At 53.3% G+C, this 23,188-nt stretch overlaps 1 protein-coding gene across 6 annotated transcripts in view; it reads left to right on the forward strand.

The window, feature by feature from the left end:
- The window catches only part of GRAMD1B (GRAM domain containing 1B), a 274,826-nt gene that overhangs the window by 219,949 nt on the left and 31,689 nt on the right, over positions 1 to 23,188 (forward strand). For 4 of the 6 annotated variants that reach the window (XM_050755575.1, XM_050755574.1, XM_050755573.1 and 1 more), the window contains 5 exons: positions 3,618 to 3,828; positions 10,445 to 10,465; positions 20,689 to 20,773; positions 21,342 to 21,445; positions 22,557 to 22,652. In XM_050755575.1, coding sequence (XP_050611532.1) covers positions 3,618 to 3,828; positions 10,445 to 10,465; positions 20,689 to 20,773; positions 21,342 to 21,445; positions 22,557 to 22,652 — 517 coding nt within the window. Of the gene's footprint in view, positions 1 to 3,617; positions 3,829 to 4,662; positions 4,684 to 7,192; positions 7,217 to 10,444; positions 10,466 to 20,688; positions 20,774 to 21,341; positions 21,446 to 22,556; positions 22,653 to 23,188 lie in introns of all 6 variants that reach the window. The other 2 variants (XM_050755572.1, XM_050755571.1) reach the window with 2 other exon arrangements.

Raw genomic sequence — 23,188 nt, forward strand, 5'->3', positions numbered from 1 at the left:
TGAATATTAGCAGGTTGAAGGTACAGATTTGCGAGCCATCTTGATATTCGGGATTGGTAAAGCCAAGGGGGTGAAGACTGTCACTAGGGTGGGATTCAGCTCAGTGGAACACATGCCACTGACACAGCCCTGCTGGGCTGTGTGGGGCGTGCAGAGGGCTGTGCCTCCAGGAGTTTGTAGGTCCTTCATACCAGGCTATGTGCGTTCAATGCTTTGGTCAGTTCCGTGGGAGAGGTGTGGAAAAGCTTTTTGGAGCAAGTGGGATTTGAGATGGGTCTTGAAGAATGAACAGGAAAAGCAAAAAACAAAACAAAACAAACAACAACAACAACAAACAGAATGAGCAGGACTCCAGCAGCAAGATGAGGAGGGCAAGGGCTCTTTCGGCTCAAGTAGTGAGTCGTATGGGAGTTTGGAGGCAGGAGAAAGAGCATGTATATTAAGGGAATTGGGGGAAAGTGTGTAAGTGTGGAATATGCAAGCCCTTTAAGAGCATATAAGGAGAGAAAAAGCATAGAGGTGTCATTTACTTTTAGCAGAGAACTTTAGATTCCATTTTGAGGATTTTGGACTTTAATGTGGGAGCTAGTAGAGCATAGTAAGGTGTTGGGCTTGTATTTAGAAAGATTAATGACACAGCTGTGAGTGAGTAGGAAGAAGAAAAGGAGGCAGAGAAGACCACTTAACCGGCTCTTTATTGGAAGAGGGTGGGCAGAATTCCTTGAACCTGAACTGGGGCCCTGGGGAAGGAAGGGAAGGATGAGGGTAGAAAACTTTGTAGAAATAGAATTAGTGGAATTCAGTGACTCATTTTTTATGGAGTGAGATGGAAGCGAGGGCTCTGCGGCCTGAGAAACCTGGTAGTGAAATTGCCATCAAGAATGGGCGGTCATGGGAGGAGATCTGGAAGGAAAGATGTCCAGCTCTGTATTCAGTGTGAGGCGCTCACGAGACATCATCTGGAGGAAGCCTCCGCCTGGCAGCTGGTTGTTGGGTTAGGCTAGCGACTGTGACCAGGGCCGGAAGCAGGTAGAGGAGCCTCTGCCTGGTTGGAGTTAGAGAAACCTGGAGACGGCCAGGGAAGTGACAGACTCACCTTTAGGGAAGGATTAATGTCAGGCTGGGTGGCAAGAGTCGAGACAGGCAGAGGAGTAGAAGAGAGGTGCGTGTCATCAGGGAGAAGTTTCTAAGAACTGCACAGATGATCAGCAGCCTTAAGAGCAGAGAGACGGTGTAAGTTGTTTATTGGCTGATGTGTTGAGGGCAGCATTTTAGGTGTGTAGATCTTTGCATGGTATGTGGAGGGTGGGCTGAAGTGGGGCTGCTGGGCGGTGAGGAGTTCTCATGCTTGGATCATTTCATGTGAGATTCATGTGGTTTTGGATAGTTGGAGTCAGTTGCCTCCAGGTTAGAATGTGTTGCCTACCTCTTGCTTGAAGCCAGTTAGCAGGGATTCTGGGTTTGGGGAAGGATGAAGGCATCTCTTTACCATTCCAGGGTCTGGAATTTGTGAAGATGTCCCTCATCTAAGGAAAATACACAACGGCTGTGGGGCCATTGTGTCTGATAGGCATGTGTTTGATTGTCATCCCTTTTCTAGTTCTTTTGAGACAGAATCTCACTATGTTGCCCAGGCTGGTCTCAAACTCGTGGTCTCAAATGATCCTCCTGCCTGAGCCTTCCAAGTAGCTGGGATTACAGCTCATGCCACCACTCTCAACTTCTCTAGTTCTTTTTTGAGCAAACTACTATAGTTGGGGCTAGAGGGTAGAGGTCCCCATTGTTTTAGTAATATAATCCTGGAAGACAGTTTAAACCTTTGAATATGTGGCTGTGGGCTGGAGTTGGCCCTCGAGCAAGGAGGCTTACCCCAGAAAGATGTGTGTTGGCACCTGCTCTCCACGCTTCCCAAGGGGTTGTGCACTCAGGCATCTGCCTGCCACCAGCCCCATGGCCTGGCATTTCCAACCAAAGAAAAGGAATGTACCTTCCTTTCTCCAGGGTTTATGGTAGCAAACGAGTTTAGAGGGTAAGGATATGGAATGGGTGGGGCAAAAACGGGCCTCCCCCAATAACAATTATTGTTGGTATTAGGAATGAGATTTTACATGTAAATTCTGTTTTAGGATGCAGTGGAACATTGGGCCTTGCTTTTCTCCATACATATTTGGGACACATTTATCTTCCTTTTCTCTGGTCTCCTTTTTTTTTTTCTTTTATCAGTTTCCTTCCAAAAGTTACCCCACTGCCTGCCCCCAGCTTCCCTTCTGCCCACACTTGCTGGGTTAGGCTCTTGGAATTTGTTCCCTTCTCTCTGCTAAGGATGCCCAGGTGGAAGGTTTTGCTGAAAGGGGCATGGTTTTCATTGCAAATGGGGCCAATGGAACATCTGAGGTCACAGCTGCATCTTCATGCAAATGACAGTGTCCCCAGCCCTGCACCCCACTCCCCAAGGGAAGGCTGGGATGCAGCCTGCAGCGGGGTCCAGGGTGTTCCTGAAGCCTGACCCGGCAGAGAGATTGCTGAGTGGGTGGGCAGGACACCCCTCCGGCCCCATGCTTCTTTGGCTTTCCAATCTCACATTTCCTTTCCTTCCCATTTCTGCTGGCACTTTCTCCTTAGCCTCTCCCTTTCTCCATCTCTTTCCTTTCTCCACTCTCGCAAGCAAAGCAAACATTTAACTGCATTCGGTTTCTCTCTCCCCTCTGTCTCTCATCTCTTTTTCTAGTCCATTGAAAACAGAGGTGAAATATCAAATAGTCAATATTTTATTTGCAGTTTATAAGCCTTGGTGTAAGTGGATTTGGTCCTGTGGGAAGTACAAGGTACTTATTGGGAATAAATGTTGGGATATGGGGATATGGAATGTGAGAACTTCGGCTGTGCGCATCTTCCACCCGGGCAGAGGAAGCAGGAACCCACGTGGCTTCCTTACAAGCAAATAATATGGTGCGGGTGAGTTACAAATCAGAAGAGGCGCACTTTGTTTCCAAAGCCCTCTGTGATCAGCGGGCATTTAGCGTCCCTCTGCCAGGCATTGGTCTTCATTTTTTAACATAGGGATTATGGTACTTGCCATTACTCCCTTGGTGGAATGTTTTAAGCAGTCATGCGTACGTGAAGGCTGTGAAAAACAGGATTGTACTTGTTATTGTCATGAACAAAAATGTCTGAACAAAATATAGAAGCTTTGCATTTGCAGCATGTATAAAATGAGCCGATTGTATTGGATGGTCTCCAGTGAGCCTTTCAAGTATTAAATTCTATATGCCCCAGACAATTTTTGGCGTATCATAGGGGCTCAAACAATAATGGGTTGGACGGACAGATGGATGGATGCATGTCTAAATGTCAGTTGCCCATTGGCCTCCTGCGTCTGTGTCATGGCACTGACACTGTGCCCATGGCACATGGGCACTGCTGCCCTCCCGTGGCCAGCGGCAGTATTACGGTGCGGCAAGCCGCAGCCTGGGCCCCTCTCCCGGTTTCTCCCCAGCCCCTCACCTGGCTCCCTGAGCTGGCTCCTTTGGACTTGTCCTTGGCCTCGATCACTGACTGCCTGCCTTTCCTCCTCCTTCTCTTTCCACCCCGCTCCCTCTCTCCATCTGCCGCTGCAGCACTGCCAGTAACTCCAACCGCAGCACTCCGGCCTGCTCGCCCATCCTCCGGAAGCGGTCTCGCTCGCCAACCCCGCAGAACCAGGACGGAGACACCATGGTGGAGAAGGGCTCAGATCACTCCTCGGACAAGTCCCCGTCCACGCCGGAGCAGGGCGTGCAGCGCAGCTGCTCCTCCCAGTCCGGCCGGAGCGGCGGCAAAAATTCCAAGGTGAGCGGGACCCCATTGGAGGCGGTACCTCCTTGTCAGGGGCTGCAGGAGCGATATTGGGGTGGTGAGCTGGAGAACACCTGCCAGGGTCCTCACGTGATTAACAGCCCTGATGGCCCAGAGACAGTCGTTGTCCAGTGAGGTGAGGCGGGACAGGCAGGAGAGGCCCTAGTTCAGTATCTTCCCCGCTAAGCATTCTTGGCGGGCTGGGCGAGGTAGGGAGGCTCATATTTTTTTTTAGCTTTGGAGGGGAGATGCTCTGGGAATCATTAGGGGGTCATCTGCTTATTCCTGCTACCGTTTTCAAATTTGGTCCCTGGAGCGGGGGTAGAAGGGAACATTATTTGGGACAGCTATACTGCTAGGGAGAGTCCTCAGGGAACCTTGCAGAATGCTCTTTTTAACCTCCTCCCTGGCCGTCATTCCTGCCTTACCTTTGCACTAATCCACTTGCTACTCACCTGGCAGAGAGGAGGGTGGCAGGGCCTTTCCATCCTCCCAAGGATGTCAGCACTGCCGCCTGAGTACCGGGGCCCTTGGCCCATGGATAGGCCCAAAATAGGCCCGGGGGGTGGGGGCCCTGGGCTAGTTACGGTTCCCCAGAGATGTCCTCCCCCACCCTCGGTCCTCTGGGGAACAGGAGATGTCTTTGTCCAGGGGCTCCTTCAGGAAGCTTTTCTTCACCCTGGGACCCCCAGGGCCTGGGAAGGGGTAATTGGGGACCCCTGGGAGGCATGGGAGCTGGCTTCCCACTTGAATTTGTTTTTTGATTTCTTGTTCTTCCTCTTCTTCCCCACCATTTCCCAAATACCTTCTTTGCATGCATGGTCTTAGTCTCACAAGCGCCTCTCAAAAGTAAGCCATCTTTTGTCTCTGTCCTTTTATCTCCCCTCTAGTGTCGATCTGTCTGTAGTGCTCAGCACCCCCTCCCTTGGCCCTGCCAATTCTGGCCCTTATATCCTGCTTGGTCCCCTTCCCAGAAGGGCTGGCCCCACTGTCCCCCGGCAGGCTGGCTTAGAAGTCATTGAAGGCCCATTTTCACTGCACCTGATGTCGGAGTACAGACCCTCCCCCACTCCCCACCCTGCACCCATGTCTGCCTGCTCCCTGGACACTGCCTCTGGCTGGGAGTTTATTCCCTCCTTATATGGTGCGGTTGAGAAACAGAGTCCTGCTTGGCATTAGTTTCATTCCTTTGGGGCAGGAGACCCCATCTGGTCATATTGCAGGCCCCTCCCCTTTGGTGGTTGATTCTGGATTGCCCAGCAGTGGTGAGTGAGGATGGCAGGAGGGCTGTGCTGATTGAGGGGCAGGGGTTCAGGTCAATGAGTTCCTTGGTGCAGCAGCCACGCCCTCAGGAGCTCTGCGTGCATGCTCTGTTCCTATCCACTCGAGAGCTGCTCAGCCTGGGCACCCCTTAGCGTTTCTACCCACTGCCCAGACTGGGGCTCATGGAGTGCTTAGGATCCTGAATCGTGATCAGAGTGGGGAGCTCTTCTCCCAGAGGGTGGGGTGCCAATGCCTGGAGGTTGGCAAACATTGGCAGACCCTGGAAAGATGTGGTTGGTGCCAGAGTCTTTCCCGGGATCCCAGGAATTCTGAGGCCCTAGGAGAACATGCAGTGAGTGGAGGGTGAGCGATAGGTGTTGGGGAACAGCAGGGCCCATGGGCCAAGGGGGTGGGATGCAGCCTGAAGAAGGGGAAGCCGAGGATGACTTAATAGTCCCAAGCCTCTCAGAGCTTTGGGGAGGAGGAGGGTGAACAGCTGGTTCCCTTTCCTGAGGGAAGGACAAGGGGCAACACGGCTAATCCTGTAGTCTGTGACCTTCAGACTAAATGCACATCTTGGCTCTGAGGATTTTAAATGGCCGTCGCCGGCAGTGGACAGGGGAGGAGGAACTTCACCTGGAGCGAGGAAGCCAGCAGGAGATTTCTGTGGGTTCCAGCAGCTTGGCAGGTGCAGGCATGTCTGACATCTGGGGATGGGGTTTTGAAATGCCCTGTGGCAGCCCCTCTTGAGTGTCTCCCACCTCTGGCTTGATGTGGGACTAGTGGGTGCTCGAGGCTCAGTTGGCAAGAGGAAGGATATGGCCTGACACGGGCATTGGGCTCCCCGCTCCCCGCTCCCCGCTCCTGCACACTTTTCCATCCAGACTCTGTACACCCCAAGCCTGACTCTTGAGTGGCTGGGGATGTTCTGTAAGCTCCGAGGCAGGATGAATCATTTGAATGGGGTAGCCAGGACAGGCGTCAGGGACCAGGTAGAATTCTGAGTGGGATTTTGGAGAGGCTAAAAGGAGACATAATGAAGGGACTGAGAGCCAAGCAGGAATCAGGAGCCAATCTGGGCCTTTTCGTAGGAACTGAGGAGGGAGGGGCTGGGGTGAGTGCAGGTCTCCTTTCTCCTGGGAGATTGGGTGGATGTCACGCCCATCCCTGGCAGACACATTCTGAGTTTTCTGACATTGGTTCCCCACTTCCCCACCTCATTCTCCCACTGATCATTGCCATTGACACCTGCCCTGCCATCCTTTCAATGGAGTTAAAATAGGACGGGCTCGTGCGAGGAGGGACACCGTAGTATCCCAGGTGGAGCTGGGAGCCGCTGTATTGGTCTGGGACATGCATGTGCGGGACACACAGACTTCAGAAGAGGAACACTAGAACCAGTAGGGGAATTAGGCTCTTTGAAGGCCAGGGCCTGGAGCAGATGGTGCAGCGAAAAGAGGAGGGTCTGGTAGCGGGATGGGGACATGCCCCTCCCCAGTGGAACTTCTTCTGGGGTTAATCACATGTATTCCCAGCAAGTCATTTCATAGCTGTTTTTACTGATACTGTTGTAGCTAGTCCACCTCACTTCCTGTCTCCTGGCTACCCCAGAGGACACCATGCCTTTTATTTTTTGGGCAAGCTGGCCAGTGCCTCTGCTTCTCCCTGGGTCCCATGCACGGGATCTTTCTTTTCTTCTCTGGGCCTCAGTTTCCTCATTTGCTACTATGTAGGCATGGCACCAGGTGATCGCTAAGGCCCGACCCCTCTGGATCCATCACTGTGCAGCCCGGGGCGAGCCCTCCTAGGCGCAGCCCTGCCCCAGCACTTCCTTCCCGATGAGTTTGTGCTGCTGCCCAGCTTCCGCCCTGTAGTGACAGCCTGTGGCCACCAGAGGGAGCGAGGGGCCATTCTACCGCTCTCCCACCTGCCCTGAGGGCGGGCGCAGCAGGTGCGGCAAATCACGGCTGCTCCTGCCCAGCTGCACGCCTCCCGCCCTCCCGCCGCGGTGCGGTCATCGCCCTCGCGCCGTGGCACTGACCCTCCTTTGACTTTCCTTTTTTTTCAAACCTAATTTTTGTGATTTTCTTTCCAGTATGACAGACTTAACCTGATCAAAGTAAGAATTGTTTTTTATTTCTAACTCCTACTAAATGTAGAGCTCCCCTAGTCCCTGCCCGCCCCCCGCCACACCCCGCACCTTAATCTTCCAGACTCCCAGAGCCTTTGCAGTGCGAGATGTTTCTGGAAACCACCTCCCAGTAACCTGGGTCTGTTTCCAGGGGCCTTGCATTCCGATAAGTGCTTGCTTTTCAGACCTTCTAGGGAAAATGATAGAAATGAGCGTGTCCCCAACAGCTGTGTCTTTGTCCTGACTCCCTTCCTCCTCTTTGGCCAAATCCATTTATTATAAGCTGTCAGAGAAGCCTCCATCGCTGCTCCCTGGTTCTGTGCCTTCCTTCCCTCGGACCTGGTCCTCCAGATAGGGGCTCTACAGCAAACTAAAGCCAGACGACGAGGGGCGCCCCTCCTCACCCTCAGAGGCCTGCAGCTCCTCTGACTTCCCTGCCCCTGTGGGTCTGGGTCCTTCCTGTCTGGCAGCACCTTTGGGACTCATTTGTGGGAATGCAGAACCACAGGCATTGAATGTGCCTCCAACAGGCTGGGCAGAGTTTGGGGACCCCTGCCCACAGTGGACAGGCTCGGGGGCTGCTTTGGACGTGGCTGGAGGGGAGACCCATTGTTCCTGTGGCCCCTCAGCGGCAGCATGTAAGAAGCCACCTGGAGATTGCTGGTTCAGGGCAGAGCCTCAGCACGGTCCTGCTCCTTGGTATCTTTCACGTTTCTTTTCAGTTCTTTAAACATTGTTCTTATCCACCCTTTACAAAAGAGCAAACATTAGATACAAGGACATCACAGGGCGCGTTAGAGACAGGACTGGCTTCCCTGCCTGAGGCTGTGTGTGACCCTCATACTTTGTTCCACACAGATTTGGAAGGCACAGGCGCCGACGTGCCAGCCCATGCAAAGGGGCCATCTACTTCTATCTACCTGGGGCAGGAGGGAGCCCCGTGCAGGAGGAGTCACAGGCATCTGGGGTCCCCCTGTCAGCCCATGTTCCTGTTGCCCCCTTTCCTGCTAGTGCCTTATACGAAGGTCACGGCATTGATACGAGGAGCTGGGAGCTTGGGAGATGGTTTCTCTGTTGTGAAGCAGATCTCATGACCTGGGTTGCAGTTGAGGAGACTGTGGGGCCGCCGGGGCGGGCCGCTCCCAGAGCGCATCTTCCCACTGCTGGGAGGTGTCTTTTGTAATGAACATCCGCACAGCCTCCTGCCCTGTGGGCTCCGAATCAGGGCTTCTGTGTGAGGACTCGGGAAGTGAGCCATTGCTAGGCGCAGACCCCAGACGCAGCCTGCTTGCCCCATCTACCTCCTCCAGAAGTGGGTAGCCTTGGCTGCAATGCCTAGAGGCGAGTTTTCAGGTTGTGGACTCCCATGTGGCCACACCTTTCTCAGGAAAAAAAAGTTTTTAATGTTTGGATTTGGGCCCTTTACCTGCTGAGACCTCTGAATTGGAGGTGGGGATGAAGCTATGATGGGAGGGTGTGGCCTTTGGAAGGACCGTGGTGACAGGCTTTGTTGGGAAGTGACCCTGGAGAGCACCTTGCAGAGGGGGACTTGCCATTGGCCTCTGGTCACATCCTGGCCATCGAGGGCATGTGTGAGGGCAAAGCTGCTGGGAAGCAGCCCCACCCACGCGAGGCCCCTCAGCCCCCTCCAGCTCCTCTGCGGACTGGTGTCACTGTGGGGGGTGAAGGTGGACCATCTTCACAGAGTTCTGGTGGAATGGGGGAGATAGATCACATGACCAGCGGTCATCACTGTGGGCACACACCCACCCTTGGGTACGTAGTCGCTTCCTCCCCTCTAGACACAGCAGACATTCGAGGACCATGGCTGCTCTTGTCTGCCCTTCTGGGTCAGGACGCTTTAACACCACGTGGAGGGGATCCAGACCTCTGGGTAGAGCTAAGGTATTCCACCCAGTGACCCCTAAAACTGAAAATAATCTGAGCTCTACCAAGAGATGGAGCTTAGGCATGTGTGTGTGTGCATGCACGTGTGTGTGTGTATATGTGTGTGTGAATGTATGTCTGTGTATATGTGTGTCTCTGTGTATACGTGTACGTCTCTGTGCGTGCCTGTGTGTATATGTGTGTATGTGTGTATATGTGTGGTGTGTGTGCAAGTGCACATGTATATGTGCATGTCTGCATGTGTGTGTGGTGTGTATGTGTGTGTACGTGTATTTGTGCGTGTGTGTGGGGTGTATGTGTGCATGCGTGTCTGTGTGAATGTGTGTACGTGCGTGTGTGTGTGTGCATGTGTGTATAGTGTGTATGTGTGCATGTGTGTGTGAATATGTGTGGTGTGTACATGTGCATGTGTGTATGTGTGTGTGTGTGTGTACGTGTGTGTATTTGTGCGTGTGTGTGTGTATGCGTATGAGTATGTATGTGTATATGTGCACATGAGCTTTCCTATCTGCGTGTCCATCTGTCTTTCAAGTGGGATGTACATGAAGGACTACTGGCCGAAGGGCTTGAAGACAGACAAGGCATGATCTTAGCTAGCCCTCCTGTTCCCCTGAGAGACATTCAGGTCCCCTTTCTCCTGGGTCTGGGAATGGAGAACACCTAAGTTCTGGAGCTGGGGTGGGATCTATTTTGCTTGTTCGGAATTATGGCACCACTGGGTTGGAATGGACCCTTCAACCTCCTGCCCCATGCAGAACCCCCAAGCACTCCCCGACCATCACAGTTTAGGTACAGCCCATTTTTTGGCACAGGAGGGATTTGCTCACCCGCCTGCTGAGAGTGCAGTTGGAGGGAGTTTTAGGTAGTCCCCTGCCTACCTCGAAAGTGTCCCACCCTGCCTTTTACAGGGAGCTGTCTTAGAGCAGAAGGCTGGGTTGGCCGCCATCACATTTTGCTTCTGGTCAGGGCCCATTTGGGGACTGGGTCTCGAATGCCCACGTGCGCCCCTCACCCCATCAGAACCTTGCGATGGGGCTCCAGCTCCCTTCTGGTTGAGCTCTAGCTGGTGCTGCCGCTGCCTGCCACCCCGCCCGCGGTGGGCTTCCAGCATGGACTGCTCCCGGGCCTCCTTTCTGGAACTGCCTTGAGAAAGGAGGACCCTTCCTGAGCAACCACATGGGAAGCATTCAGCTGCATTTGGACCCCTCCTCCCTGCCCAGCCTCTGCTGTCTGTGTACCCTTCCCCCGGCCCTTCCCCCCATCTGTTCCCTGACTAATTCTACCTTCTCTTTCATTTTCTCTTTTCAGAAAAGCCAGAGCTGGTATAATGTAAGTATTCCTGTTTCCCTTCTTGTTGGGTACCTGAGGGGGTTGGAGGTTGGGGGGAAGGGGATGGGGTGCAATTGGGGGAGGGGGAATGGAGGTTGGGGGAAAGGGGCATGGGGTGCAATTGGGGGAGGGGGAATGGAGGTTGGGGGGAAGGGGTGTGGGGGGGATTGAGGAGGGGGTTGAGGGGGGGAAGGAGTGGGGGTTGGGGTTGGAGGTTAGGGGGAAGCAGGTGTGAGGGAGGGGGTTGCGAGGTGCGATTGAGGGAGGGGGTTGGAGGTTAGGGGGAAGGAGGTGAGGTGCGATTGAGGGAGGGGGTTGGAGGTTAGGGGGAAGGAGTGTGAGGTGCGATTGAGGGAGGGGGTTGGAGGTTAGGGGGGAAGGAGTGTGAGGTGCGATTGAGGGAGGGGGTTGGAGGTTAGGGGGAAGGAGTGTGAGGTGTGATTGAGGGAGGGGGTTGGAGGTTAGGGGGAAGGAGTGAGAGGTGCGATTGAGGGAGGGGGTTGGAGGTTGAGGGGGAAGCAGTGTGAGGTGCGATTGGGCTTTCCTGTGGGCTTCTTTCCTTAGCAGGCCCTTTACTCCTAAACCAGCTGCAGCGGTTATTCTCTGCAGCAGGACAAGGCAGCCTTGAAGAGGGAGGATTGCATTCAGGGGACCGAGGAGGCGTGGTCAGCTGTATCCACTGCCTCACCGAGGCTCTTAGATAAGGGTCTATCAACCCTAAAGGAGGAGACCCATCAGGGAGGGAGTGGCCATTCCAGAGCCTGACAGAATTCTGGTGCTGGGGCAGCCTGGGGGTCTGAACTTCGTTTTCTTCCCTTAACATTTCGGGGCAAATCCAGCCGGAAAACTTTCCCCCATTGATAGAAGTGTCAACCCATGTGATGGGCTTTGACCCCTGTCCCAAGGACCCCTTCAACAGCTGCAAAGCATGCCCTTCCTACAAGGCCTCCTGGTGCTTGGGGCTGTGGTGAAGGCGTGGCGTGGGGCCACTGTCTAGGTCATCCTGGGGGTGCCCTGTGCAGCTGCTGCACACCTAGAAACTGCTGTGGGGTAAGCAGGCCTGGCGGAGGCCACAGCCTCTCAGTCACACAAACTGGGTGGTGGGATTTGGACGTTTTCCCCTGCAGAGCAGCTGTCTGAGCTCTTAGCTGGCCCCCGCCGTGTGTTCTGCCCTTTGGGGACTTCACAGTGGAGGGGCTGACCTCAGATGACCCTCTGAGCCTGCCCTCCTCACACCTAACTCTGATGAATCCTGGAAAAGCTGTCTTTGCCCCCTCCCTGGACACACCAGGTTCTGCTCCAGCAGGAGACGTGGGCATGGAGTAGCTGTGGCTGTGAAGGACAGAGTTGAGGAGGGCACTCTGGCCAGGGGATGGGCTGGAGGGGAGAGGCGTGGGTTTAATGTAGGGACAGGGTTGCAGATCAATTGTGTGGGCTGGTGTGTGTTTTCCTACTTGGTGCTGGACGTTTCTTCAAAGTCAGGCATGTGCTCACGAGCCCTGCAGCTGCCAACATCCTGCTGCCCAGTGACCAGCCCGTCCTGGGTGCTGTTGATCTGCAAGCCTTGGCCACCACCTGCCCAGCACCACAAACAAGGCAGAATTTGGTGGGCTGTGCTGAGTTGTGGAGAGGAGTTATGGGCTGAGGTATCTTGGGGTGGCAGAGAAGCCAGACTCTACTTCTATCTCTGAGTCAGCCCCTTACCTTCTAGGAGGTTTCCTGGTCTGTGGCCTCAGAGGAGGGGAGGAGCGTGAGTGCTGAGCTTCCTGGGAGCGACCTGCAGCCCAGCTGTCATGGGGACCCCAGCATCCTTCACTCAACTCCCCCGGCACCTTTTTGAGCAGCATCGCACAAATTCAGGCCCCCATAGGGGAACAGGATCCACGTGGCGCAGGCCTGTTAGACAGTTCAGACATCCCTGTTTGGACAGGCCAGCCCCTGTCCTTGTTGCTAATCTCTTTCTTCTTCTCATCTGTCATTGCTCTTTTTATTGCTGTTTAGCTCAGCCTTTTGTTACGTCTCAGCCTATGCTTCCTTGGATTCTTCTCAGCCCTTTGCTCTCTGACTCCACCCCTTTCCTTTCCTTTAATCTCCCACCATTTGCTTGTTTCTCTGATTTCCACTCTCCCTGGTAGGTTTTCCTCTCTGTCTGATTCCCACAGGCTTTACTTTCTCCCCTTCTCTCCGCCATCCTTTCCCCCTGATTCCTTCTCCCTTAGCCTCCGCCTGAGTACTCTGTGTAGCAATGGGGTAGAAGCAGAAGCTGTCTCCTGGCTGGAGGATGGGGTGGGCCAGAAGTCAGGGGTTCAGATGACACATACGAGAGCCAGCGGAGGAGCTGGGCATGACGGAGCCTTGCTTTCTGATAGTGCCACCTGCGCCAGGGATGTGCAGAAGCGGTTGGACCTCAGCGATTCTTTAAATCATCCCTTGGGATGTTCTCTTTCCCGGCCTTGTCCTTCCTCTTCCTTTATTGATTCTCACTTGTCTCCTTTCACGCTCCACCCTCTCATCCCAAGTGCATTACAGAAACATCCCTGACTCTCCACTTAGCTCAGATCATTCATTCTCAGAGGCCAAGCGCCCAAGGAGCTCTTTGCTGAGGAGTGTGTGGGGCCGTCCTCTCCTGGATTCATGCGGCCCCCCTGGGAGTCCGCCCTCAGGTAACAGGGCACCCCTGCTCCTTCAGTGTGCAGTGCTCATGTCCGTGCTCTCATGTGCAGATGCCTCCTTAGGAGCTGCAGCTGAACAAGCTCCTCTCCCAGCACCCCTCCACAGCTGTCATCTGCGCCTCTTCAGGAGCCCCTTGCCCTGCCTCTGCTGCGTTGACTTGGTTTCCTGTGTTCCTTTAGGGAGCTTTTCTGTGTTCCTTTAGGGAGCTCCGTCTTCCTGCCCTGCCTCTGCTGGGCTGCTTGGAATCTGCCCTTCAGGCAGGATCCCTCTCCCCTTCTCAGCTTTGCTGACTGGCCCTCTATAACCTCTCTCTGGATCCTAGGGTCAGCGCTCCAGCCATTCTGGTATCTGAGGCTCATTCATTTCACCGGAAGTCCTTCAGAGAGGTAAAGGCATTGTAAGCCCAGCCCTGGGGATGCTTAGGAAACCCCTGGCTGGAGTCAGAGCAGTGAGGGCCAGTGCCCTGCAGAATCGCTGATAGTGGCAAGAGCATTCAGGCCCGCTGGAGCAGCCCGGGTCTGGCAGGAAAGGAAGCCCAGCCACCACCCAGCCCATGCCCCAGCCTCCCCCTTCACCTGCTGCCTCTCTGCACAAGACAAAAGCATTTCCTTTTACATGGCTAGCCAGAGAGGAGCCATTGCCATGATGACAAACATGCTTGGTCTAAAGAGTGAGTCATGCGGAGGCAAGTGGCTGGACCCCAGGGACACGGGGAGAGGCCGTGGCAGGAGAGTGTCAGGTGCAGAGTGGGGTTTGAAGGCTGTGCCATCTACAGGTACCCTGAGTCCTCCCAGGCCTGATTATATGTACTCCTCCTTATCCCCAGTGCTCCAGTCTACCACCCCAGTCTTATTCATCAGGGCCCTCCAATCAAGGGAGCTGTCCCAGTAGACATGAGATGGAGGGAAAAGCAGAAATAGGATTTTGCCTTCAGCAGGGAGCCAAGGGCAGAGTTGAGGGGCAACCTGGCTAGGGCCGTTGGGGCAGGAGGGGTGAAATTTACTCCCTCTCAGCCCCCAACGGGGCATAAGTTCCCAGGGGCTTCTTTCCTTGGCCTCCTGGGGCATTCCTGCGGGCAGTCTTCTCTATGGCAGCCCAGGAAGGAGCATTTCTGAGATCAGAGCACAAGAGCCCAAACCCTGGCAGCTGCCTGCGACTTAGCACCCTGCTTGCCTGAAGCACCTGCAGTTAGGGCTGCAGCTTTGTGGAGGAGAGGGAGGGATAGTGCCAAGCCTGGGGAGCGGCTGGCATAAGCGAGAGGGCAAAAAAACAAAGGTTTGTAGGAATGGAATTCAGGGTGTTGGGAGTGGGCAGTGGAGAGGGTAGGAGACCTCTCTGGCACCTGGCCTTGCCCCAGGACTGACGATGCTCCTCCACCTCTGTCTGTCTCCCCTCTGTATTTACTCCCAACTTGAAGGGTCTTCCTGGCTCCCATCCTGAGTTTTTCCGATGAGCCCCCAGCCCAGCCCAGCCCTACCCCTTCTCTACCCTTCTGCATAGCCCCCATGTCTGCCTCAGTCTCCCTTTCCCTCCTTTGCTCAGTTACCTCCTCGTCTCCAGTCCCACATCTGGCTTCTGCCTATCCAGATTTGGCTGCAAGGTCAGAGTTTCCTGTGTGGATCTTAACTGGTTTCTTCCTAGGTGAGATCAATGCTCCACTGAAATCCATCTGTTTTCTCCTGGGCTCCTCCACCCCCTCCTTCTCGCCGTCCCTGGGAAGAGGGTACCACTTGGTCCCGGCTCCTGATGTTTGCCGTAGAGTTAATGTTTAGCCCAGGGTCAATTCCTTCTCTGCTGACTCTCACCCAGCCCTGCCCAGCCCTTGGTGTGGGTGTGGGGGAGACAAAGGCTTCTGCGTAGGGGGCTCATCTCCCAGGGCTTTATCTCACAGGGCGTTTCCTGTCTCTATCTCACCCCTTATAGCCCAGGCAGCCACTTGGCCTGTAGCAATACTCAGATGTTTTCGGGTAGTTACTGTAAGGATCCAGAGTCTCTTGGAGCTACCTACAGCTTACATACTGGGGTCTGGTGTCACCCCAAGGGAGGCATACTGGTCACCTTGGAAAATGGACTTGCTACGTTTGCCTGCCACACTGCTCAGGATAGGGCTGACATGCAGGGCGAAGAGAAGCTCGCACGTGTGCTGGAGAGAGTGTTGGCAGCGACCAGGCACTGACACGCCAAACATATGGAATCAGGGATCTTTGTGTGTACATGTAAGATGCAGTGTCAACAGGCGTCCTTTGAGAGGTAGATAAGGAATGCATTCACTTGGTAAATACTTTCTTAGCACCTGATACAGTATCCCTTATCCAAAATTTTTGGGATCAGATATGTTTTGGATTTGTGATTTTTTTTGATTTTGGAATATTTACATATATATATACACATATACACACACACATATATATATATGTAAAAAAGAGGTATCTTGGATCCCAAGTCTAAACACCAGATTTATTTCCTATATCACTTATACATATAGCCTGAGGATAATTTTGTATACTATTTTAAATAATTTTATGCACCAAGAAAAGTGCTGACTGTGTTTTGGCCGGGATGTGTCACCTGAGCAGCCTGTCATGTAAGGTCAGCTGTGGAGCCTTCTGCTTGCAGCATCATGTTGGGGCTCAAGAGGTTTCACATTTTCAGATTAGGGATGCTCAGCCTGTATTTGCAACACATCATGGCAAGTGCAGGAGAAGATATGAACCTGTTTGAGGCATAGATCCTCCCTGGAGAAGGCGTCCTTCTGGTAGAGTGAGACATGCTACACCACGAATGGAGAGCCGCGTCTGCATCCATGGGGTGTCCATCTAGAGAGGATTGTAGGAGTTTGTTAGGGGAGCGTTTGCGGGAGGAGTCAGACTCTTCTACTTTCTCCAACACTGTTTACCTGGGAGAATCCAGGTTCCTCTGAATTAGCATCTTTGGAATCTACTTTTTTTTTCTTTTGAGAGTCTCTCTCTGCCGCCCAGACTGGAGTGCAGTGGTGCGATCTCGGCTCACTGCAACCTCCACCTCCAAGGTTCAAGCGATTATATGCCTCAGCCTCCTGAGTAGCTGGGATTACAGTCACCTGCCACCATATATGGCTAATTTATATTTTATATATATATATATATATATTTGTAGTGGAGACGGGGTTTCACCATGTTGGCCACGCTGGTCTCACACTCCTGACCTCAAATGATTGGCCCTCGTTGGCCTCCCAAAGTGCTGGGATTACAGGCATGAGCCACCGTGCCCAGCCTGGAATCTATACTTTTAAATGTGTTCACTGGGCCATTTTTAAGTAAAGTTTGGGGGCTGCTGTATTAAATTACCAAGACTCCTAAGACAAAAGCACCATTCCTCATCCTGTGCAGGCCAAGACCCTCCTGGCAAGGTGGTCCAGCTGGGAAGGGTGAGGGGGCGGCCCCATTTGTTTCAAGGGTCTGACTTTTCCTGGGAATCCACATCTTCCCAGCCCCACTGCTGTCTCATCCCTGTTCCTAGCTTCTTGGTCTGGGGCCTTTCTTGCCCCGTTGGCCTGGCTTTCATTTCCCTGGATTTTGCTGCTTTGAGGACCAAAATCTGTGCTTTTAGTATTGCTACTTTGCCCTTAAGATCTGACAGTGTTTTTGGGCTTGATCCCCCTCTTGCTAATGCTGGAGGTTGTACAGGGTCCATGGGAAGGAAGAGGTCCCAAAGCTGTTGATCTCAGCTTCTCCGCCACCAGCATGTCTGAAACTGGGTCAGCAAAATCCCCAGGCTGCTACTGCTGCTATGGGGAAGTTGGTGGATGGATGGGTTGGTGAGGTGTGAGAGTGTCTCCAGGAAGTCCCTGGCGACTTGAGTCTCACATTTCAGATTTCATCCTAACAGCGGTGCCCTGCTGCCTCCCCTCCCTACTCCACGCCTCCATGTGGAGCCCTGGCCAGCAACTTTCCATTGCAGGAAACATCTGCTGGGGAGGCCAGGCTCAGCTGGGGGTTACTGGAGGACGTTGGCCGGGACCATCACCCAGATCCTGTAACTTGAAGCATGTATAGGGCCCTGCTCTGCCCGCCCACCCGCTCTGCCTCCCTCCTTCCCTCCCTCTCTGCCACGGGTGACTCTAACAAAGAAGTTGTTTGCTGGTCAGGCGAGCAGAGCAGGGGCTGAGGAAGGGAGTGTGTGTTGGGCTGGAGGTGAGAGCAGGCCCTGTTGCTGCAGCCAGTGGTGGCTGCTCTGCCTGGGTGAGGGCTGTGAGTCATAGCCCAGTGCCCGCCCAGGGTAGAGGTTGATTAAACGTGCCACTCTATGAGACAGACCAGGACTGGGGAGCTGCGCATTTGGTTCCTTTACTGGAGTTTCAGACCAACTATGAGTCACGCTGCTGCATGTGAGTGATTGGCGGGGCTAGACCCTGGACCCGGCTGTGGATCATCGCTGTCCTGCAGAGTCTGCTTGTCTACCCAGGGGCCTGCCTCCCAGACCTCCAGCTGGCCCTGGGCACCTGCTGTGCCATCTGCATCCTCTGGACCCTTGGGTGACTGTCTGCACTGACCAGGGGGAGGTGCATGACCACACCACCTCTGGGTTACTCTCCGCCCGTGGACCAGCCAAGAAGGACAAAGCAGAGCCCGCCATGGGAGACTGGCCAGCCAGCTTGCCCTGAGAACCGCACCGACCACCTCCTCTCACTTGTGAGGCTTCACGCTGGGCACGTAGCTCTAGGAGCAGAAAGGACACCTGTCAGAGTCACACAGGCCCTCTGCCAAGAAACCAGAGGCCACCCATCCACAGTCAAGCCAGGGGAGACCAACGGTTTTCATTGTGTGGGGACAGTCGGGAGTCAGTGCTGAGGGAGCCAGGCGTCGTTGGGAGGGGCAGCCGTGCTGGGCAATGGAATCGCTGACGGAGTCGGGGATCCTCTGGAGTCTCCTGCTGGAGCAGGAGAGCCAGCTGCTGCAGTGGTACCTGAAGCAGCTTGGCCATGCACCTGCTGCCACCGAACACCATTGCTGGCACGGATCTGAGGAAATCCCAGCCGTGAGTGTGTGACCCAGTTTCTCTGAGTCTCTGTGGTAGTTCTGCACCCTTGTCATGCCACTTGGCTCTCCTACCCGAAGGCCCCAGATTTGACAATCTTGGAACCAAAATTATTTGACCATTTTAAATTGAACTAGGTGAGCCAGGTCCCACCTTTGGGGTTGCAGGAGGGAGAGGGCTGGGGTCTCCAGCTTCGAGAGGCTGCGTGGTGGCAGGCCCAGCATGCCCACCTGGTGTGCCTGCCATCCACACAACAGCCCTGTGGAATAGGCATGTGTTGGTTGGATAAAGGAGTCTCCAGACTGATTGACTTAGCAGGCCAGGGCTGGATTCACCCTCCCCTCTCCCTGCTGCTGCTACAGCTTTGTTTTAAGGAAAGTAGGGGCCCCCTGAATTTGCCTGCGGGTTGGAGACTGTGGTCAAATGCCCTGTACCTCCACTTCTGTGGATACCTCAGCTGTCACTGGATATACGAGAATCAAGGGGGAGAAGGCACCAGGACAGAAAATTAGAAATAGGAAGACTTGGGGCTTCAGGGGGTTGGAGGTCTGACATCCAGTTTCACCTGAAGTGTGTTCGGGGTCTCCTGGTCGGCTGCTCCTCAGGCTGACACTGGAACTTTGTAAATACGAAGACCCAGTAGAGGGCTTGGAAGGCTAGTGGGGGCCCCAAAGCAGGTGAACATCTCATTCTCAAGGGAGTGCGCTCTTTTGGGGAAGCCGTTCTGCTTCCTCTTGGCAGGGGGACCAGGAGCAGGTACCCTCCAGAGGCAGCACAGAGCGGGGTCTCAGACAGCACTGAGTCAGACTGCCTCGCTCGTATTCCACTCCCAAGTTGCTTAACTTTACTGTTTCTCAATTTCCTCAAGTGCAAAATGGGAGAATAAAAATAATCTGGGGTCTGATGCAATGACCCACGCACAGGGCTTATGGCTGTGCTTGGCACGTGATAATAACTCCATGTGAGCTGCACAGCAGCTCGAGAAGGTCAGTTAGGCGTAATGAGAACTCACTGGCGATCAGGTGGTCACGCTGGGGTTTTCAGTGTGTGAACTCTGTTCTAAGAGGCAAGGGGGCCATCTAGATTCCATATCTCAGTACCAGTTTGAAACTAATCCATGGGCCAGAGGAATGTTGTTTTCTAAGGTTTTGTTTTGTTTTGTAGCCATAGGCTACACCCTAGGCTGAGGGTCAGCAGCGCTGTTTCTGAGTAGGTGGTCAGCGCATCACAGGTGGAGTGCGGGTGTCTCCCTGTGACTGTGCGTGGCTTGTCCCGGGTTGTGCACTTGCTTTCATCTGTCATCTCTGGTGCTCCTCCTCTATGGGCACATATTTTCTTTTTAGTTTCTTTTTTATTCTTTATTTTTTAAATGTAAGATTGTAAGCCCTCGGGTCGGGTGCGGTGGCTCACTCCTGTAATCCCAGCACTTTGGGAGGCTGAGGTGGGTGGATCACTTGAGGTCAGGAGTTTGAGACCAGCCTGGCCAATATGTTGAAACCCTGTCTCTAGTAAAAATACAAAAATTAGCCAGACGAGGTGGCGCATACCTGTAGTCGCAGCTACTTAGGAGACTGAGGCAGGAGAATGGCTTGAACCCAGGAGGCAGAGGTTGCGGTGAGCCAAGATCATACCACTGCACTCCAGCCTGGGTGACAGAGCGAGACTGTCTAAACAAACCAATAAACAAACAAACAAGATTGTAAGCCCTCAAAGGGCAGGATTTCTGTGTATTCAGCTGGCTCATGGGATTTCCAAGGAGGATTTGCTAAGGCAGTTTCTAGGCATGAGCCTCTTCGAGGCAGCCGTGTTGCTGGGAGGGAGGTGAGCACAGCACCGGGGGTCATGAGATCTGACACTGACCAGCTGAGGAGCTGGGGCAGGGGGCTTCTCTCTGGCCCTGGTCTCTTCCTCGATGCTGTAAGGACTGGATTAGATGATGTAAGGATGGAGAGGGGAATTGGATGCCTCTCCTGTGCCAGTTGTGTTTTTAGTTCTCTACCTGTGTGCTTATTGCAGTACTGGTTTTATGTTTTATGTGATTTCTTAGAAAATCGTGTCTTTTCCACACAGCCAAGTGCTCACTCTGATAGTCATGACAGCACCTTCTTCTGAGAGGTGCTCTGGGCAACATCATGGGGGGCTGGGCAGCCTTCTTGGGTCCCTGCTTCACTGTCAAGGTGGTGTTGGCAGAAGGCAGAACAGCAGTAGCTGGCATGGTGGATCCCAGGAAGCACCCTGGAGGTGTCCCTCCTTCCTTTCTCTTATCGGGATATAATGAGAGCCCCTCCTTGCTGTGTCTGGCATTTTCTCATTAGTGGAGGCCCTGGCTGCGAAGTGTTTCCCAGCACCAGATTCTCCCCACTGTGTTTCTCCACGCCGAGCCCCGTTCCTCAGCCTGGCCTCCTAGGGTCTGTAGGAGGGCAGAGCCTCATCTTTGCTTTTTAAACACACAAGCAAGTGCTCCTCCTCTTGCCCTTCCTTGCTAACCCCACAGAACCGGGGTGCGTGTGCTAACCTTGGCCATTGTCACGCAGGTGTTAAGCCCCACCTACAAGCAGAGAAATGAAGACTTCAGAAAGCTCTTTAAGCAGCTTCCAGACACGGAGCGCCTCATTGTTGGTGAGTTGGGTGACCTGGGAGGGGATGGGGAGGAAGTCTGGGGAGCCCCCGGCGTAGCACTCAGGGTGCTTCTGTCTAGAGCCCTCAAGCCAACCCAAGTAAGCAAGGGAACAGGGAGAGAGGCTGTCCAGAGCCCTGGACCCAGCTGTCAGGGCTCGAGGCTGAGTACCAGGCTTGTGGCAGCCTCAAGGGCCCAACCTGGAGTGAGTCACTGGCACTTTTATCTCTGCAGATGGCCCGGTGGCAGAAGGGGTTAGCATAGTTGTGGATGGGGGAGGGAAGTTAGTTGAATTTTGTTGATCTTTCCCACCTCTAGCTTCCTTGGCCCACTTTGCCATCACATTTATTTATCTGCCTCTAGGCAGTTGCATGTCACGCCACCTTTATGCTCCTCGTCATGAGATGGTAGGGACTTCCTTGGCTGCTAGTTCAAGTGCCTGGCACCCCTTGTCCGTGGTGGGCGTTGGGCTCCCCCAGTGTTCGTGGGAGGGATGACATGCCTACTCTGCAGTGGTTTGCTGAAAATGCTTCCTGCCTCTGAGCTCCCCTATCTCCGCTCCTACCACAGATTACTCATGTGCACTCCAAAGAGACATTCTCCTTCAGGGCCGACTCTACCTCTCTGAAAATTGGATCTGCTTCTACAGCAACATCTTCCGCTGGGAAACTCTGGTAAAGACCTGGGGCATGCTCCCCTGAGCCGTCTCCTTGGCTGTGGCTAAGCAAGCTGCCCTCGCTTTCTTCCTTTTGCTGACTTCATGCTCTTCCCAAGCCTTTGCGTAATTAACAAAATCATGCCTGAGTCTTGAAAGATACTCAATTCTAAGTCCCAATAATAAGGTCTCCTCTGCCATGTTTTCCCCTTCCTCTCTCCACTTTGGGTGTGGAAGAGAGGACTGGGAGCATTTGCTTTTGTCAAATGCAGGCAAATATTTGGCATGAGTGACTGCAGGAGGAGGTATAGTCAAGTAGAAAGGGCTTTGGCCTTGGGACTCTGAAGAACCGGCTTGCACAATTTCTGGGTTCTGCAACCAATTAGCAGCGTGATTTTAGGCTAGTCCTTTCTTTGCCTCTGTTTCCTCATCCCGTACACTAAGGAAGAGAAAGATTAACTAGATATTTTTTTGTTTGTTTGTTTGTTTTAGACACAGTTTCACTCTCGTTGCCCAGGCTGGAGTGCAATGGCGGGATCTTGGCTCCCCGCAACCTCTATCCCCCAGCCCCTGAGTTCAAGCAATTCTCCTGCCTCAGCCTCCTGAGTAGGTGGGATTACAGGCATGCGCCACTACACCCAGCTAATTTTGTATTTTTTAAGTAGAGACGGGGTTTCTCCATGTTGATCAGGCTGGTCTTGAACTCCTGACCTCAGGTGATCCACCCGCCTCAGCCTCCCAAAGTGCTGGGTGTACAGACATGAGCCACCATGCGTGACCTAACTAGATGATTTTTTATGGTCACATCCTGCACCAGTATTCTGTGTTTCTGTAAGTGGCAAATAATGGCAGGACCTCTGCACATTTAGCAGACTATGGAGAAATTAGAAAGCTCCTTGCCCAAGAATCAAGATACTCATGGCTGTAGACAAGGCTCAGTCCCCACTTTGCTGTCTGCCCACTGTGAAATAAAGGGGTAAACCAGATGATCACCAATGTGGCCTCTTTCAGGGTTATAAATATGTGATCTGACTGTCCCTGTCTACACTGGCGCCCCCTGAACACCGTTTACCTGACTTACTAATGCCCCCCTTTGCTTGTTACCCATTCTCTGTCCTCTTGGATGCCAGCTGACAGTCCGTTTGAAAGACATCTGTTCCATGACTAAAGAGAAAACAGCTCGCCTCATTCCCAATGCCATCCAAGTTTGCACTGATTCAGAAAAGGTAAGTGGAATCTTACTCTGGCCTTTCTAATCCTCCCTTATACCCCCTACTCTTGTATTTCTGCCCTTTCTTGAATTGCATGAATATGGAGGCCAATAGGATTGGGATGAGAGGTGGTGGTGCTAAGGGTGGTGCAGATTCCAGGAACCACCTCCTGGATGGAGAGGCTGGGGGAGGCTGAGCAGGGGGAGGATGGAGTGGCCAGACATTGGACCTGGAGTCAGAATACCTGAATTTGAGTCCCTCGACTGTTAGCGTGTTGTGTAGTATGTTTGAGCCTAAGTTTTTTCACCTGCAAAATGGAGCCAGCAATACCTATTTAACACAGTCTTGAAATAATATCACATATCCGAAAACACTAAATTGTGAAGCAGTATGCAAATGTTCAGTAGTCGTCATTATGTATGAGCTTAGCTGATTGTCTCTCGAGAGGATGGGGCATCAGGTAGAAAATGGATTGTCCTTATCAGTATGGGGAGAATATGTCAGCTAAAATTCAGGACAGAGCAAACTTTTCACTAGAGCCTGAAGATGAA

The sequence above is a fragment of the Macaca thibetana genome, chromosome 14, assembly GCF_024542745.1.
Source record: "Macaca thibetana thibetana isolate TM-01 chromosome 14, ASM2454274v1, whole genome shotgun sequence".
NCBI lineage: Eukaryota > Metazoa > Chordata > Mammalia > Primates > Cercopithecidae > Macaca > Macaca thibetana.